At 46.0% G+C, this 17,055-nt stretch overlaps 2 protein-coding genes across 3 annotated transcripts in view; both read right to left on the bottom strand.

Annotated features, from left to right (window-relative positions):
• LOC308469724 (uncharacterized protein) overlaps nt 1-15,393 on the bottom strand; it is a 28,789-nt gene extending 13,396 nt beyond the window's left edge. The window contains exon 1 of the mRNA XM_080992597.1: nt 15,321-15,393. The gene's annotated coding sequence lies outside the window, so the exon portion shown is untranslated. The remainder of the gene's footprint in view (nt 1-15,320) is intronic.
• The window catches only part of LOC308469500 (uncharacterized protein), a 91,105-nt gene continuing 82,968 nt past the window's right edge, over nt 8,919-17,055 (bottom strand). The window contains exons 1-2 of one of the 2 annotated variants that reach the window (XM_080992052.1): nt 16,559-16,766; nt 8,919-14,082 (exon numbers count right to left, since the gene is read on the bottom strand). In XM_080992052.1, coding sequence (XP_080848178.1) covers nt 12,728-14,082; nt 16,559-16,658 — 1,455 coding nt within the window. In that variant the 5' untranslated portion in view covers nt 16,659-16,766 and the 3' untranslated portion in view covers nt 8,919-12,727. Of the gene's footprint in view, nt 14,083-16,558; nt 16,767-17,055 lie in introns of those variants that run through there. The other variant, XM_080992051.1, reaches the window with a different exon arrangement.

Here is a 17,055-nt window from a genome sequence, read left to right as displayed (position 1 = left end):
TGGACTGCCCCTTTGTTCCCATGGCAACAGTCACAAACATCCTGTCTGGCTTTCCAGCCACAAGCAGCTGGCTGAGCTGCTGGAGCCTTTGCTTGCTGCAGCATTGGTGCTTTATGGTAACATACTCCCCCTAAAGTATCAATGTGTGCTGCGAGCAAAGCGTCATCCAGAGAAGAAAACAAACAGTTGTTATATTTATAACATTCCCCTGTTGTTTCAGTTCCACCCTTGGAACTACCCGCCACTGGTTTAACCAATGTACCTCTCTGGTTGTGTGACTTCGCATTACCTCGGTTAACAACTCTCTGTTGTGCCTTTGTCTCTGACTCAGACACAGCTTCAATCTGTCCTTGGTCGTTCACAATAGCAACATATGCAAGGTTAGCAAACTCCTTTGAATACCTCTTGGGTGGTACACCCTTCGTTGCTCTCTCAGACCTGCGTATGAGGTTCTGATCCTCTGTGCTCACTGGTTCAACCTTTGGACTCTTTGGAGAACCAGTACTAAGCTTAATCAATGGTTCATCCTCCTCTTCTGAGGGTCTAGTCATTATGTGAGATTTCCTCTCAATAACTGTGACAACTGAGCTGTCTGAGCTATCGCTGTCATCATCAGTACTACTGAACTCAATAAGATCAAACTCATCATCATCATCATCATCATCAGAATCGTTTCCTGTGGGAAATGTCTGTTCTACAACCCGCTCTTGCTCTGGAGCACTCTCTAGGAACTTTGTGAGAATCACCTGACCAGATTCAGACAAAATTACTCTGTAGAGACCCTTTTCATAACCCACAAAAATGCCTCTGGCATTCTTTACTCCACCTGGAGCTTCTGTTCTCACATGAGACCCGAAAACCTTAAAACAGGCAACAGAAGGTTTTCTACTGAACAGCTTCTCAAAAGGAGAACATCCCAACTCTGTTGAGACCTTTCTCAGCCACACATGAAGATAGGACGCTAGCGATTCGGCCCAATATTCATGTGGCAAATGTGAACTCAGCAATTGCGCATTCATCCCCTTTTGCAATTCTTTGTTCACTTTTACACAGACCCCCCTGTTCCACGCTTCTTGCGAAACTGCCACTTTGTGGTCTATCCCTTTTCCATCCAGGAACTTCTGAAACTTCTGTAACAGAAAAATTTGCTTCTCATCTGTGAAAAGACAATCAATGTTAGCATCATGCATATTTTTAACCTTGTCACAAAATTCCTGAAACTTTTCTAAAGTTTCTTGCGGTTTCTCCATCATATAAACCCAAGAATAATTAGTGAAACAATCCACACACAAAAGGTAAAATCGTGCACCGCCTCTAGATGGTTCTAGAGGACCAATCACATCAGCATACACCCGCTGAAATGCTCTGTCGACCTTCTTCGTCTTAGTCACCTTCCTGGTGCTCACACTGGTCATGCCTGCGAGAGAGATTTCGTTAGAAACAGAAGAATTACATTTCATGTAATCACTTTGATCAAAAGTCAACAAATACAGTCCATCTTTCTCTTTGGCAGTAAGAAACAGTTCTCCATCTTTGTAGATCTTGCAGCTTTTAGCATCATAGGACAGTTTCAGTCCTTTCTTTGCAATCTGCGACACGCTCAGCAGATTAAATCTCAGTTCTGGAACCAGGTAAACACCGCTTATAGTCAAGTTCAGACTCTCAAGATACACAGTCCCAATTCCAGTCGCTTCCAACTCCTGACCGTTGGCCTGTTTCACAGTGAAGCTTTGCTTCTTCAACGTCGAAAACAGTCCTCTGTGCGGGCACATGTGAACCGTTGCGCCCGTGTCAATTATGAACGAGTTCCCAACATCTGGCGTGGTTCCTTTCGCCATCATAGCCTTTGCAGGTTTCACCTGGCACTTGGTACGGCTTTTGCCTGACGCCTGAGGCTTCGTAGAGCTGCTCTTTGCTCCTCTTGACTGGCGCGGCTTCTTACAGTTTCGCTGTAGATGCCCAGTCTGTCCACAATTGTAGCATCGGACAGCACTCAATGCTACACCATGCTCTCCAGTAGCATCAGCAGTGGGGGAATTAGAACTCTGTTCTTCCCTCCCCCTGTCCTTTTCTTCCAGTGCAGCAAGTCTGTCGTGTTCATTCAGGACCACAGCACAAACTCTCTCCGCGGTCAGCTGCGCGGCCGGTAGGGAACCAAGCTGACTGGCAACAACCTTGTAGGTGCGGCTAAGGCTGTTTATCATCATGAAGCAAAACACTTCCTCCTGAAGACGGAAATTGCGTTCCACCATCTGTTGACGCAGAAACTTCATTTCTGTCAGGTGCGCTTGAACATCTCCATCAGGCGCAAGTCTCAGATTGGTCAATTTCTCAAAATACAGCAACGCTGAAGAACCAGCATCTCTCTGATGCGTTGTACGCAGCGTGTCCCATACCTCCTTCGCATTTTCTAAATGCTGAACATGCACCAACTGATCATCTGAGACACACAGAATTATAGCAGTCCTGGCCCTCACGTTCCGTGACTCCCAACCTCTGGTTGGTGCTGCAGGGATGGGGTTTTCAATTACATCAAAAAGCCTCTGATTCTGCAGCAGGGCCTTCATCTTTACAGACCAAGATGAATAATTGTCATTGGATAAGGGAGGTGGGCAGGGCAAAACTCCCCGTTTCTTGGCATCCATCTTGAAGCCAAGCCTCTTTCACGCTGTCAAACAAACTGTAAAATCCAACAGTCGTTTTTTTCTTTCTCACGCAGCAAACTGCAAATTGTTTACGCTCTTTGCACCTGGCAGCTAAACTCAGGCTGCTTTTGAAAAGTCCCTTCCAAGAGCACGTAAACCTTGTAGCCAAAACATTCTCTGGTTTTGTTTCGCTTTCCCAGGCTTACACTCAGAGCCTTCTGCGCAGCCAGTAAATTTCCACTTCCGTTACCTAGCAACAATGCATTTCAATAGGACATCTTATCTACCACAAAAATTTGTGGAATGCAGGCTTCAGCCTTCAAGCTGCAGGCCTCTTCCTCCGGAGCTTTTGTTTTCTTTGAAACGCAGCTCCGTGAACCAGGGAATTAATCTTCCTGCGTTCACACTTTTTAGCCCGAAATGCAGCATACCTTGAACTTTGTTGCTCTGGAAAACACCTCTTCTTTCCACCAGCTGTCTGTGGAGCCTCTGGCTGCTTTCAGACGCTTTTCTCCCTCCTTGGAGCAGAGGAGGACAATCCACCAGCCTCTCATGCAGATGTCCGATGAATCGCAACCATCCGAAGGCTGCCACTGTTGGAATTCTGCCTGGGTCAGAGGAATGTGCCACAAGCGTAGGCACCGGCAGATATTCCTGTCGACCTCCCCGCGTCTCCCAACCTCTGCTGATAAGCAGGCGAGGTCCGGCGATTCTTCTCAGATGTATGAGAGGAACACACCGTTCTTCCTCTCTCCCCTTTGGTGTCCCCAGGGAGGGGAAAGAAGCAGACAGAAAACTATTTACATCATTTATTTCTGCCTCTTACATCAGTACAGAGAATCATGTCTGCACTCGACAACAGCAAGAGAAAACTCCTCCCAAGTACATCCAGTACGGGTCATATGACACACACACACTGAGCTAACATCCGGTGCTCAGTACAGAATGGACTGCCCCTTTGTTCCCATGGCAACAGTCACAAACATCCTGTCTGGCTTTCCAGCCACAAGCAGCTGGCTGAGCTGCTGGAGCCTTTGCTTGCTGCAGCATTGGTGCTTTATGGTAACATATTTTACTATTTATACCCCACACATCTTATTAGGTTGCCCCATCCACTCCAGGCAGCTACCAACATATATAAAAACATAAGAAAACATTATAAACATAAGAAAACATTTTAAAAATTCCCTATACAGGATTACCTTCAGACAACTTGGGGGTCACATAACTCCATACCCGCTGGCATCAAATCAGAAACTGACGACAGCTTCTGTAAAGCAGGGACATCCCTGGAAGATAGTGGCACTTGGAGGGTCTGTCTTTCCCTGCTTTTTCCTTTGCTGTCTCTGGTCTCCTGCCTCCATTCAGCAGAGGAGGGACCCTTCATACAGAGAAAGATCGGGGCCACCAGGGCATAGTTGGTGCCTTCAGATGACTGCAGTGAAGGAAGAACCATTTGGAGGAACAGATTGCTGCAATTCTTGGAAAGGAATGGAAAGAGCACGGCTACAACGTGGTTTGGTTCTTCAGGTACTTGTTGTTCAAGTTGTTCCATGGAATTCCTGATCTGGACCTTGTGTGGAAAGGAGTTCTCTCCATCACAAGAATAATTTTTGAAGTTTTACTGGACAACAGTCTTAAACAGTACAACAATAAGATAAGCAAGATAAAGTAGCACGTTGCAAACAATGTTCAGTTCTTTACGTAATCCTGTGAACTTTCCTCTTTCTGGTCCCAGAGGGAGATCCTAAGCTTCTTCATCATTGCATAACTTATTTGCAACTGCTGCTGCTTCTCCTAGCCATCTCCAACAAGCACCCGCTGACTTCTCAAGTTTAAGCTTCCTTCTGTTAGAGCTCTGCAGCTTCTGTTTCCAGCGATGAGTTATTAGGAAAGATACCAGCCTCCTCTGATGCTTTTGTCAGAGTGGAACCTCTTGCCTAAAAGGTTCCACTCTTTCTTCTTCTATGTTTGCTTCATAGAATCATAGAATCATAGTTGGAATAGACCACAAGGGCCATCGAGTCCAACCCCCTGCCAAGCAGGAAACACCATCAGAGCACTCCTGACATATGGTTGTCAAGCCTCTGCTTAAAGACCTCCAAAGAAGGAGACTCCACCACACTCCTTGGCAGCAAATTCCACTGTCAAACAGCTCTTACTGTCAGGAAGTTCTTCCTAATGTTTAGGTGGAATCTTCTTTCTTGTAGTTTGGATCCATTGCTCCGTGTCCGCTTCTCTGGAGCAGCAGAAAACAACCTTTCTCCCTCCTCTATGACTTCCTTTTATATATTTGAACATGGCTATCATATCACCCCTTAACCTCCTCTTCTCCAGGCTAAACATGCCCAGCTCCCTTAGCCGTTCCTCATAAGGCATCGTTTCCAGGCCTTTGACCATTTGGGTTGCCCTCCTCTGGACACGTTCCAGTTTGTCAGTGTCCTTCTTGAACTGTGGTGCCCAGAACTGGACACAGTACTCCAGGTGAGGTCTGACCAGAGCAGAATACAGTGGCACTATTACTTCCCTTGATCTAGATGCTATACTCCTACTGATGCAGCCCAGAATTGCATTGGCTTTTTTAGCTGCCGCGTCACACTGTTGGCTCATGTCAAGTTTGTGGTCAACCAAGACTCCTAGATCCTTTTCACATGTACTGCTCTCAAGCCAGGTGTCACCCATCTTGTATTTGTGCCTCTCATTTTTTTTGCCCAAGTGCAATACTTTACATTTCTCCCCGTTAAAGTTCATGTTGTTTGTTTTGGCCCAGTTCTCTGCTTCATATGCCACAATGTTCTCTCTTTTTCTCAAATGCTCCAGGCGACCACAAATGAGTGTCGAAAGAGAAACCAAAAGCTCAGAGTTGGGATGGGGGGGAGGCGTGAATATCAGGTTGCCTTTTAATATGAGAAAAGACTAAAAATGCATTCTAAAGGGTTTCTTTAGAAGCAGAACAAGCATTTTATTTTATTTTAAATAACAGAGAAATGAGGCCCAATTCTTAGTGCTCATCCCAGGTTAAAGATTAGCAGCCACACCCTCACAAAAAGCTATGAGGATTTTGTTAGCAAGTGTCAAGGTGAATTCCTACCTTGTATTCCTGGGCTGCCTCTTCCTTGAGAACCACAGTTCTCACTAATAAGGGAGTCCTATGCTGCCTATAGCCAGCCCTGGTCAGCAATGTGTCTGCAGCTCTTTGAGCCAGCTGAACTTTCTGAGCACTTTTCAAAGGCAGCCCCATGTAGAGTGTGTTACAGTGACCCCTACACAATGTGGCACCAGACTGCCTCTTGGGGGGGGGTAAATTATCTCTTCTAAACGTGTGTTTGTGTGTCTGTCTCTTTCTGTGTTTGTGTCTCTTTCTGTGTGTGTGTGTGTGTGTGTGTGTGTGTGTGTGTGTTGTTTAAATTCTCTGAATGCTTGTTTTTTGAGACGGGGCTCTTAGGGTCATGAAGCAATGCCTTTCAACTCAGCTGCATAACATTGATTGCGCCCTCACACTGCTCCTTCTGGTGCGGGGATTTTGATCCAGAAAAGGAGCAGACAGGGAAAGGTTAAGCAGAATTCCCCCCCGGGTCACCCTTAGGTGTGCTCAGCCTTCACCTGCTTCATGACTCCACCTTGCATGAGAAGGCAGGATGGAGCTGCAGGAAACAGGAAGTGGTCCTTCAACCGGCCAGGACATCTCACCATCACAGACAGATCTAGTCTCCTGCTGGGGAGTCAAGAGTGGCCCTGGGATGGCAGAGAGAGGAGGGGAAGGGGCCAGGGACAAAAGGATGGTAGGCTCTAGATGCTCCCTTGGACCCCTTCCTTGACACCAAGGGGAGCTCCTCTTCTGGGGCTAAAAGCATTGCCATGGAGGTTTCATTTTTGTTATGATTGCAAGGAAAGAAGGGAAGGTAAAACCACCACCCCCCACACACACAAACACAAAGAACTGAATGAAAATAGCCCTGTCTGAGCGATTAGCTACTGTAGAGCATAATGTGGGGTTTAGCTGTGATGCTCACCTGCCTCCCTGGTTGAGTCTTTTCTTGGGGTCAGGGAGCTGGGGAGCAACATGAGGTTCCCAGGTTACATTTCCTTCTGGTCAGCTATTCCAGCTCTTGTCTGCTCCCCATTTCTTTATGGAGGGGCAAAGGCTATGCACTTTGTATAGATGCAACTATAACCAACAACTGGTGTCTTCTGGGTGCATTGAGCTCCTCCCCCCCGCCTTCTCTCCTCCAGATATAATACAGATTTCCTCATGATCTTGCCCCACCCTCCAGAAGGCAAATATATCCAATTGTTTATTTAGGACATCATTATATTGTATGAAATATCGCCTTGTTTCTCTGAAGGGTAGACTTTTCATGAGCAGTGATAAATATGACATTAATTGGTTACTGAACAACAGCTTCAATGCTGTCAACATGAGCTTTGTCTGAGGTTTCAGACATACCCATTTCATTCAAGAAAGATGCAGAAAATACTTTTCCTTTTTGATTCTGGGCACTTGACTTCTCCCATCCTGCTATCATCATGGCAGACATTTGGGGGTGAGATCCAGGGTCCCCTCAGCATCAGGAGCAACAGGTGGAGGCCCCACAAACATTTGTCACATTTTGAAGGGTTTTTTTTATTAAAAACAAACAAAAGGCTTTTCCTTAGCCTCTCATAGCTCTGAAGTTAGCTCTTGAAAAAGAGAGGGTTGTCAAATAGCATGGCCTTCAAGAATGAAAGCAAACACTTCCAAATTCTTTTTTTGCACACCCAGAGACAGGGGTCAGCAACCTTTTAAAGTTGAGGGCCGGATCACAATAATAAAGTTCCAGGGGTCCCAGTTCTGCACTGCAGCATATCTGTTCCGTTCTGAGAGACCCTCCCAGGGTTCTGGGGTGTGCGAAGCCTTGTTTCCCTGTTTTTAACTCCATTACCAAAAGCGTCTCCCCCTCCAAGATGGGAAAGCGGAGAACACGTATCCTTCTGCAGCAAGCGGTTCCTTATGCAGAAGAATGCGTGTTCTCTGCTGTCCTGTATTGGAGGGGGAGACGCTTTCGGTAGCAGAGTTAAAAACAGGGAAACAAGGCTTCATACACCCCAGAACCCTGGGAGGGTGTCTCAGAACGGAACAGATATGCTGCAGCGGCAGGAGCAGTGAGCCAGTTGAGGGCCGGAGAGGGGCTGCCTTAAATGGTAGCCATCGAGTAATCACGCTGGCACAAACAAAGCCCAGGACCTAGGCTATAGGAGGAGGGAGGGAGGAGGAAAGAACTCTGCAACCAATCAGAGGGAAACAATGCTGCTGGTACCAATCAAAGGCTAGCCCCCTTCCTCCGCAGGGTGGGGGAGAAGCCAGAAGAAGGGACCATCTGCGGGCCGGATCCGAACCCCATTTGGGCCGGAACTAGCCCGCGGGCCTTAGGTTGTGGACCTCTGTTCAGAGACTTCACAGCCATCTTCACTTCACTCCTCAGTCCCTTTCATTAATCTCCCCTAGCCGTAATTCTTTCACACATTACTTTTGATACAGAAGGGGGGGGGCATGTCTTCTTCACCTCCTTCTTCGCTACAATATATCCATTTATTTCCAATTCTCAATGTCAAAAGGGACTAAAGTCTATAAAATTCATAGAAAATCAACGTGCCAATTTGCTCAATTTCTCTAGGACTCCATGACACCTCCCCTGTCCTCCATAATCCCTCAAGCAAGGTGTCAAGACCCTAATCCTGTCAAATCACTCTGCCAAGCCTTTCCTCTGGGCAATGCCAGGTGGCAGACCATGCATACATGGACCATTGTCTTCTCATCAGGTACTCAGGATGTGCTTATCTGCGCATATCTCCAGCTCTGCATAATCCCCCCTCCCTCCTCCGTATGTTAATCCTGTGTAACCCAACCTCTTCTTAATGTATTCATGATGTAATCTGTGTAACCCAACCTCTTCTTAATGTATTCATGATGTAATCTGTGTAACCCAACCTCTTCTTAATGTATTCATGATGTAACTAGGATGTATTTTGCACTGTATTCTGGGACATGGAGGGAAGTTTCAAAAGTTCATGTCACCCCTTTCTCGCTGTTCAATCTCGTCTTGAACCTGTTGCGCAATAAACTTGGATCTTCTGCAGTTTGCTCCTGTCTCCGGCTGAGCTCATTTTCTTCGGCAGGGACCCGCGGACCTAGTCCGACGAGCTGGGTGGCAGAGTAGCCCCGCACCCAGATTTTACCGTAACACTTTAAAACATTTCTGTGAACTAAGAAACACAAAAAAACACCCTCACTGGTCACCTTCCACAGATCAAAAGCCAATGCAGAAAATATTTAATAAAAACAGCTCAAAACAGGAACACAAGAGCACAGAAAAAAGGAGATGAGTTTTAAAAGCAATACCAAATGAACATTTAACACATGGACCTTTCATTCAGCTGGAAAATGCTATCAGTAAAAAGGTCTTCAATAGATGATGCAAAGTTCAAGTAATGAGTGCCTGGAATGCTGATCTACAAGATAAGGGCAGCCCATCATTTTGGCAGTGAAAGGCGGACCTGAAAACTCAACTGGAACTCAAGTGGAACTGGAAGCGTGGAAGGCATTTATTCTGGTAGTGAAGAACTTTTTTGGCAACAATAAGGCCAGAAACTACGCAGAACTTGTCAACAACATGCGGACTGCTTTCAGAAACCTGGGCTGCAACATGAGCGTCAAGATGCTGTCCATTTTCACATATGGACCGGTTTCCTGATAACCTGGGTTCAATGAGTGACAAGCAGGGGGAGAGATTCCATCAGGACATGAAAGAGATGGAGACCAGGTATCAGGGTCGCTGGGACGCAGTCATGATGGCTGACTACTGTTGGACTCTGAAGAGAGACCTCCCTGCCGCTGAGGATCCCAGGAGTTCCAAGAAATGGAAGTTCAAGCCCTGAAGTTTGAAAAATGGTGAACAACATGCAATTTACGTGTACTGCCCACCTAGCAGTTCGAAAGCACCCCCGGGTGCAAGTAGATAAATAGGGACCGCTTACTAGCGGGAAGGTAAACGGCGTTTCCGTGTGCGGCTCTGGCTCGCCAGAGCAGCTTCGTCACGCTGGCCACGTGACCCGGAAGTGTCTGCGGACAGCGCTGGCTCCCGGCCTATATAGTGAGATGAGCGCACAACCCTAGAGTCTGTCAAGACTGGCCCGTACGGGCAGGGGTACCTTTACCTTTTTACCTTTATCAGTGCCCACCATTCAGTTTACAGTAATCGATGTTTCTATCAGGTAATCAATATATGTTGTTGGAAAAACATTTTTATCTCTTAAAAACATATTTAGGATGATATGTGTTGTCAAAAATCAGCTGATAATGCCACAAAAATGTAATTGATTTTGTCACAAGATCTGATTTTTTTCAAATCAACATAGCACAAAAACCTGACCTGATGGAGAGAAACGGATGCCATTTCCTGATTCAGCAGTGCAAAAACACCCTAAATCAGTTGTAGAAATCTAGACAACATTCAAAAAGTAAAAAATTGTTGCCCAGTGTAATTGTTAGGGCAAATGAGGACAAGGAAACAGGCATAAAACATCCGAATAAAATACAAGATTAAACACAGATAATGGATGGATAAAAAACTAATAATTAAAACAGATGAGAGCTAAAAACCAACAAAGACTCGCAGATAACACAACTATAAGAGGCTACAGAGTAGAAGCCTCTTAAATAGAGGACACTCACAACGTTAAAAACTGCTGTGCAAATACGGTTAAAACAGACAGTTAAAACAATATACAACACTAAATTTAGAAACAACGTACAACAATAAACTATCCCAGGGAGTTGACTCAGAATCACCCATGGAACTGTGTTTGGGCTTTTCATGCCAGACTATTTTGAGTTGGGCGATGGTCTGTGCCTACAGAAATGTACACAGAATCTGGCGACCATCCAGGTCATCTTCTGATCTTTGCCCAACAGCAAAAGGTCAAATTATTGCTTTTGTGGGAGGTCGGCGAGCCTCACCAGTAGGGGATCCATGATCTTACTACGTGCCTCTTTATAAAAGGGACATCTAAAGAACAAGTGTTCTGGGCTTCCTATCTCTCCCAATGGACAGGTGCAAAGTCTCTGAGCATACGGGACCCTTCTAAAGGCTCCATCCAGGACCGGCGAGGGAAGAGCTGAGCTTCTGGCGAGTGTAAAGGCCCTTCTTGCATCCCTAGATACGAGAAAGAAGAGATATGCTGCCAGTGCGGCTATATCTCTCTCGATTTCTCCAATTCTATAGTTGGGGCACCTCGCACAGTCCTGCTGTCTCTCAGTGTCTAATATTCTTTGCCTGACCGTAACTTTTGCCTGGTCCAAGCCCAGACTTAGAAGGGCTTGAGGGGCAAAACCCAATTTCCGGAGGGTGTTCAGGACTGCAGTCTGCCAGCCGGGCTGGAATTGGTCTCAGAGGATCAATGGGGCTATCCCTCGGGGGAGCAGGTTCAATATCAGCCATTTGTAAATTGATGTTAGGCAGATGCTAGCCTCCACTCTCATCATCCCCGTTTCCAATCTAACCCATGCGTTTGAGACACATCTGGGGACATCTGGAGGAGAGCTCTAAGAAGTCTGGATTGAACTCTCTCAAGTGGGGAGAAAGCAGAGGAAGGCGGGTCCAAAAAGGAACCATAGAGGAGTTGTGCCAAAGTTTTGGCCTTGTATAATTTTAGAGCTGCGGGGACAAAGAAGCTCCCTTGTGCTCTGAAGAATTTAAGGATACAATTTGCGTTTTCCCCCCGCTGAACTCCCGGTGGAGTTTATGTGTAATTTGTTGGTTCCTGAGGCCTGTACCACCATTCCTAGATACTTGTAGTTTGTGGCTTGTTCTAATTTATGGCCTTGGAGTTCCCAGCTTCTAAGCTTTGGTTTTCCCCCAAAAGCGAGTATCTTGGTCTTTTGATAGTTGATTTTGAGACGTTCAGATTCGCAGTATGCTGCGAGCTTTCTTAGTGCTCTTTTGAGTCCAATGGGGGTTCTAGATAGAATTACCGCATCATCGGCATATAGCAGGACCGAAATATGCCAATTTGCAAGCTTCGGGGGGTGGGGGTGGAGTTCTGAGTCATTGAGTGCAGATACTAAGTTATTTATATAGAAATTAAATAGTAGAGGGGCCAATAGGCACCCTTGCCTGACGCCTTTGAAGGTTTTTATTGGGTCCGTTAGGTGTCCTAGGCGGCAGCACCTGACTCTAAGAGCCATGTTTGCGTGCAGTGCCTGAATTAGGAGCAGGAGCCTTCTATCTATATTGGTACCCTGTAGTCTGTCCCAGAGTCTGGTTCTGGAGACTATCAAATGCTGCTTTTAGGTCGACGAAGGCCACGTATAGTGAGGCCTGCCCTCCTGATTTGTATTTGTCGATGAGATGTTGTAACGTTAGACAATGATCTATCGTGGACCTTCCGGGTCTGAAGCCTGCTTGTTCTATTGCCAGAATATCTTCATTCTCTAGCCATTCTGTAAACTTATTAAGGAGGTGCTTTGAGTAGTTTACTAATCACACTTAATAAGCTAATCGGTGTATAATTTGCTGGGTCCCCTCTGTTGCCCTTTTTATAGATTGGGACTATTATGGCTGTTCCCCATTCCCTTGGGATGCGGCCAGTGTCATCTATGTAAGTGAAGAGGTTGGCTAAGAAAGGTGCCCACCAATCTACCTGTGCTTTTATCACTTCTGGTGTAATGCCGTCTGAGCCTGGGGCTTTGACTGTTTTCAGTTGGTTTATATATGATTTCACTTCAGTTATTGAAACTGGAGGCCATTTAGCCAGTTGTTCTATATTATAATTCCATAGTGGAGGTTCAGCATCCTCGTACAAAGATTGGAAGAATGAGACCCAAAGGCTAGGGGGAATTTGTGAGGTTAAGGGTGAAAAAGCTTTATGGGTGCCAGAAGCTACCAGTTTCCAGAATAGTGTCTGATCTTTTGCTTTTGCCGCACTAATTAATTCTAGCCAACATTTTCTGGTATAGGCATTCTTTTGGTGGAGTATTAGGTCTTTATACTCTTTTAGGGCACGGACAGCAAGATAGGCTTGATATCTGATAGAATTTTCAGCTGTCAGGGCAGCTTTGTAAGCATTTTGCAGGGCTTTCTTTGCCTCAAAGCAGGAATACACCTGTAATTTTCATCGTGTGTGTGTGTTAGCTGATGTCTTCTAAGGTGTTCATTTTTACTGAAACTCTTTCCACACTCCATACATTTAAATGGCTTCTCCCCTGTGTGAGTTCGTTGGTGTATTCTAAGTGATCCACTATAACTAAAGCTCTTTCTACATTCAATACATTTAAATGGTTTCTCCCCCGTGTGAGTTCGTTGGTGTATTGTAAGTTCTCTATTCGTACTGAAGCTCTTACCGCACTCCATACATTTAAATGGTTTCTCACCCGTGTGAGTTCGTTGATGTATTCTAAGATGTCCACTTTGACTGAAGCTCTTACCGCACTCCATACATTTAAATGGTTTCTCACCCGTGTGAGTACGTTGGTGTATTCTAAGATGTCCACTTTGACTGAAGCTCTTACCGCACTCCATACATTTAAATGGTTTCTCCCCCGTGTGAGTTCGTTGATGTATTCTAAGTGATCCACTATAACTGAAGCTCTTTCTACATTCAATACATTTAAATGGTTTCTCCCCCGTGTGAGTTCGTTGGTGTATTGTAAGTTCTCCATTCGTACTGAAGCTCTTACCGCACTCCATACAATTATATGGTTTCTCCCCTGTGTGAGTTCGTTGGTGTATTCTAAGTTTCCCACTTTCACTGAAGATCTTTCTACATTCAATACATTTAAATGGTTTCTCCCCCGTGTGAGTTCGTTGATGTATTGTAAGTGCTCCATTCGTACTGAAGCTCTTACCGCACTCCATACATTTAAATGGTTTCTCCCCCGTGTGAGTTCGTTGATGTATTCTAAGTTTCCCACTTTCACTGAAGACCTTTCTACATTCAATACATTTAAATGGTTTCTCCCCCGTGTGAGTTCGTTGATGTATTGTAAGTGCTCCATTCGTACTGAAGCTCTTACCGCACTCCATACATTTAAATGGTTTCTCCCCCGTGTGAGTTCGTTGATGTATTCTAAGTTTCCCACTTTCACTGAAGATCTTTCTACATTCAATACATTTAAATGGTTTCTCACCTGTGTGAGTTCGTTGATGTATTCTAAGATTTCCACTTTGACTGAAGCTCTTACCGCACTCCATACATTTAAATGGTTTCTCACCCGTGTGAGTTCGTTGATGTATTCTAAGTGCTTGACTATGACTAAAGCTCGTTCCACACTTCATACATTCAAATAGTATGTCTCCTTTGTGAGATTGTTGTTGTATCCTCAGTTTCTTTCTTCTTCCCAATAAATTCACATGTGGCTCCATAGAATTCTGACCTTCATCTTCCTCACCTGTTTGGGAGTCTGGGAGGAAAGAGAATCCTGTTAGACTTTCAGGAAAGACAAAAAATGAATTGAACACCTGTCAATCCCAATCTGCACCTTCTCTCATTTTCACACAGTCTCCATTCTCCACTGTCCTCTCTATGTTCCAAATTTTTTGGAAAGCAGATGAGATAATGGCAGGAGCAACACATGATCACTGCATTCACACTTAATAAAGCACCATCATTTTATAATACAAATCTATGGTGGAATTGGCTTATTAGACACATCTCTGTATTTTTCCGTTTCAAGTGAGGAAATGATCTCAGGCTCAAGTAACAGTGTCTCCATTGTGAAATAAGTAAAACTTAAGTGCTACATTTAACTGTAAAAATATTGCAATATATTGGAACCTAGGAAGAGCCTGCTGGATCAGGCAAAGGCCCACCTAGTCCAGCATCCTCTTCTCACAGAGGCCAACCAGATGCCTGTGGGAAACCGGCAAGCAGGATTGGAGCACAAGAGTCTTCTCTGCCTTCGTGTGCTTTCCAGACACTAGTATCAAGAAGCATTATTGCCTAGGACCACGAGGGCAGAGCAGAGACGTCAGTCTTATCCTTTTTTTCAAGCTATCCAAGTTGCTGGACATCACTGTCTCCTGTAGGATGGAAGTCCATAGATGAACTATGCTTCTGTTTTTTTCATCTTTTGCAGCCCTTAAAAGCTGATAAAGGTATTATGGCCTAAGCTTTTGTGGGCTGCAGTCTGACAAAGTGGAATTTTGAGTAGGATACGTGGTGCCACAGGGACGTGGGGACAGGTGAGGCTGCTGATCCCTTATTTTCAAATCTGAAAGTTGACAGCTATGAACCAGCATGTTTAGATCTTCCATCCCCAGTGCTGGGGTGGGGAAAAATAAGAGCACAAGAAGACCCTGCTGAATTAGCAATGAGATCCATGAAAAAAGACCCTTCTGATTGTTCTTTAGAAATCGTCTTTAAAGAGCAGCCAGAGGGATCATTTATTTCCAGATCAGGACTCCTATCCCATCTCAGCACTGTGCTGGTTTGTGGTGAAATTGGAGTTAAAGGATCTCTCTAAGGGATCTTTAAGGGACGCGAGTAGCGCTGTGGTCTAAACCACAGAGCCACGGCTTGCCGATCAGAAGGTCGGCGGTTCGAATCCCCGTGACAGGGTGAGCTCCCGTTGCTCGGTCCCTGCTCCTGCCAACCTAGCAGTTCAAAAGCATGTCAAAGTGGAAGTAGATAAATAGGTACCGCTCCGGCGGGAAGGTAAACGGCGTTTCTGTGCGCTGCTCTGGTTCACCAGAAGTGGCTTAGTCATGCTGGCCACATGATCCGGAAGCTGTACGCCGGCCCCCTCAGCCAGTAAAGCGAGATGAGCGCCGCAACCCCAGAGTCATCCGCAACTGGACCTAATGGTCAGGGGTCCCTTTTCCTTTACCTGGTGCCACTATAAACCTCTGAGTCTCTTTGTTGGCTTTGTGTACTTATTTTGAAATTTGTACCAAGGTTGTACCACAGTATCTCCATAGAAGCTTAAAGGTAAAGATAAAGGTACCTCTGCCCGTACGGGCCAGTCGTGTCCGACTCTAGGGTTGTGCGCCCATCTCACTTAAGAGGCCGGGGGCCAGCGCTGTCCGGAGACAGGTGGCCAGCGTGACGAAGCTGCTCTGGCGAGCCGGCACCAGCGCAACACACGGAAACGCCGTTTACCTTCCCGCTATAAAGCGGTACCTATTTATCTACTGGCACTTAGGGGTGCTTTCGAACTGCTAGGTGGGCAGGAGCTGGGACCGAAAGACGGGAGCTCACCCCGCCACGGGGATTCGAACCACCGACCATGCGATCGGCAAGCCCTAGGCGCTGAGGTTTTACCAACAGCGCCACCCGCGTCCCACTGCCACCCGCGTCCCACCCATAGAAGCTTAGGGACAGACAAAATTACAAGGGTGCTATAAATTATTATCCCACTCACTCACTCTCACAAACAATCCCGGTATGTTAGATTGGCAAGTTTACACAATTTGCTTCTAATACCAGACGCTCTTGGACTTTATATGTCCAATCCTAAGTGTAGAGCCTCCAGCCACAGGAATTGTGTATCATGATAACGGGTCCTTTGTCCCTTAAATCCACCAAACTGGGGAGCTGCATGCATTTAATTTGATACTGGTGGAATGTATCACCTTGACCCTGTCTATAAAAAATAAGGGTAATAGATTAATTATAAATAATTATGGGAAGCATTTCCATTCCCCTTCACCCGTTTTTCAGGATTGGTGTGCCACATCATTATCATCAATTATTCCTGCTGGGGAAATAACATCTAAGATTTAAAAGCCTGGAGGAAGAAAAGCTGCTTTGGAGAAGGCCTCACCCCTTCCTTCTTACGTTCAGGAACTTCCTTCCATTTGTCTCCTCTCCATCTTTTCCTCTTTCTCCCTCCACCATTCATCTACCCCTGTCCCCATCTCCTCTCCACTGTAACTCACCAGATTTCTCCAAGGGTCCTGGGACGGAATGCTCAGAGGTTGTGGGGAGGGATGCGGGAGACAGCCTGACCAGGTCACCCGTCCATCTTTCTCGTTCCATCCTGGCCAGGGTTGCAGGTTCAGTCTCAGCTAGGTTTGCAGGTTCAGCTTCCTGAGGAGCGCAGAATCCAGAGCAAGTTGCAGCTTCCTGGGAGGGAGAGAAGAAGCAGCCAAGGGAGTCTGAGAGCTCCTGCAGGGATTCTCCTGCCCAAGACATTCTGCTGCCCTTGGAGAAGCCCCAATTGGGCACCCCCTTCCCAAGAGCCTCCACCCATTTTCAAACACCGTTGCCAATTCCTTTCACCTCCCTGTCCCACCTCCCTTCCTAAGGCTGGCATGGTATGTACATTAGCGGCCTGAGAGTAGGTCCCTTGGAACTTAAGAGTTAATCTGCAAAGGACTGCTCTGAATACATGGGTGGCCCTTGCATGGAGAAGAAGGAAGCTCCTTGCTTGCAT

This window comes from Podarcis pityusensis (assembly GCF_964106645.2).
Source record: "Podarcis pityusensis genome assembly, chromosome: 2".
NCBI lineage: Eukaryota > Metazoa > Chordata > Lepidosauria > Squamata > Lacertidae > Podarcis > Podarcis pityusensis.
This window is presented reverse-complemented; position numbering and strand designations above follow the sequence as displayed.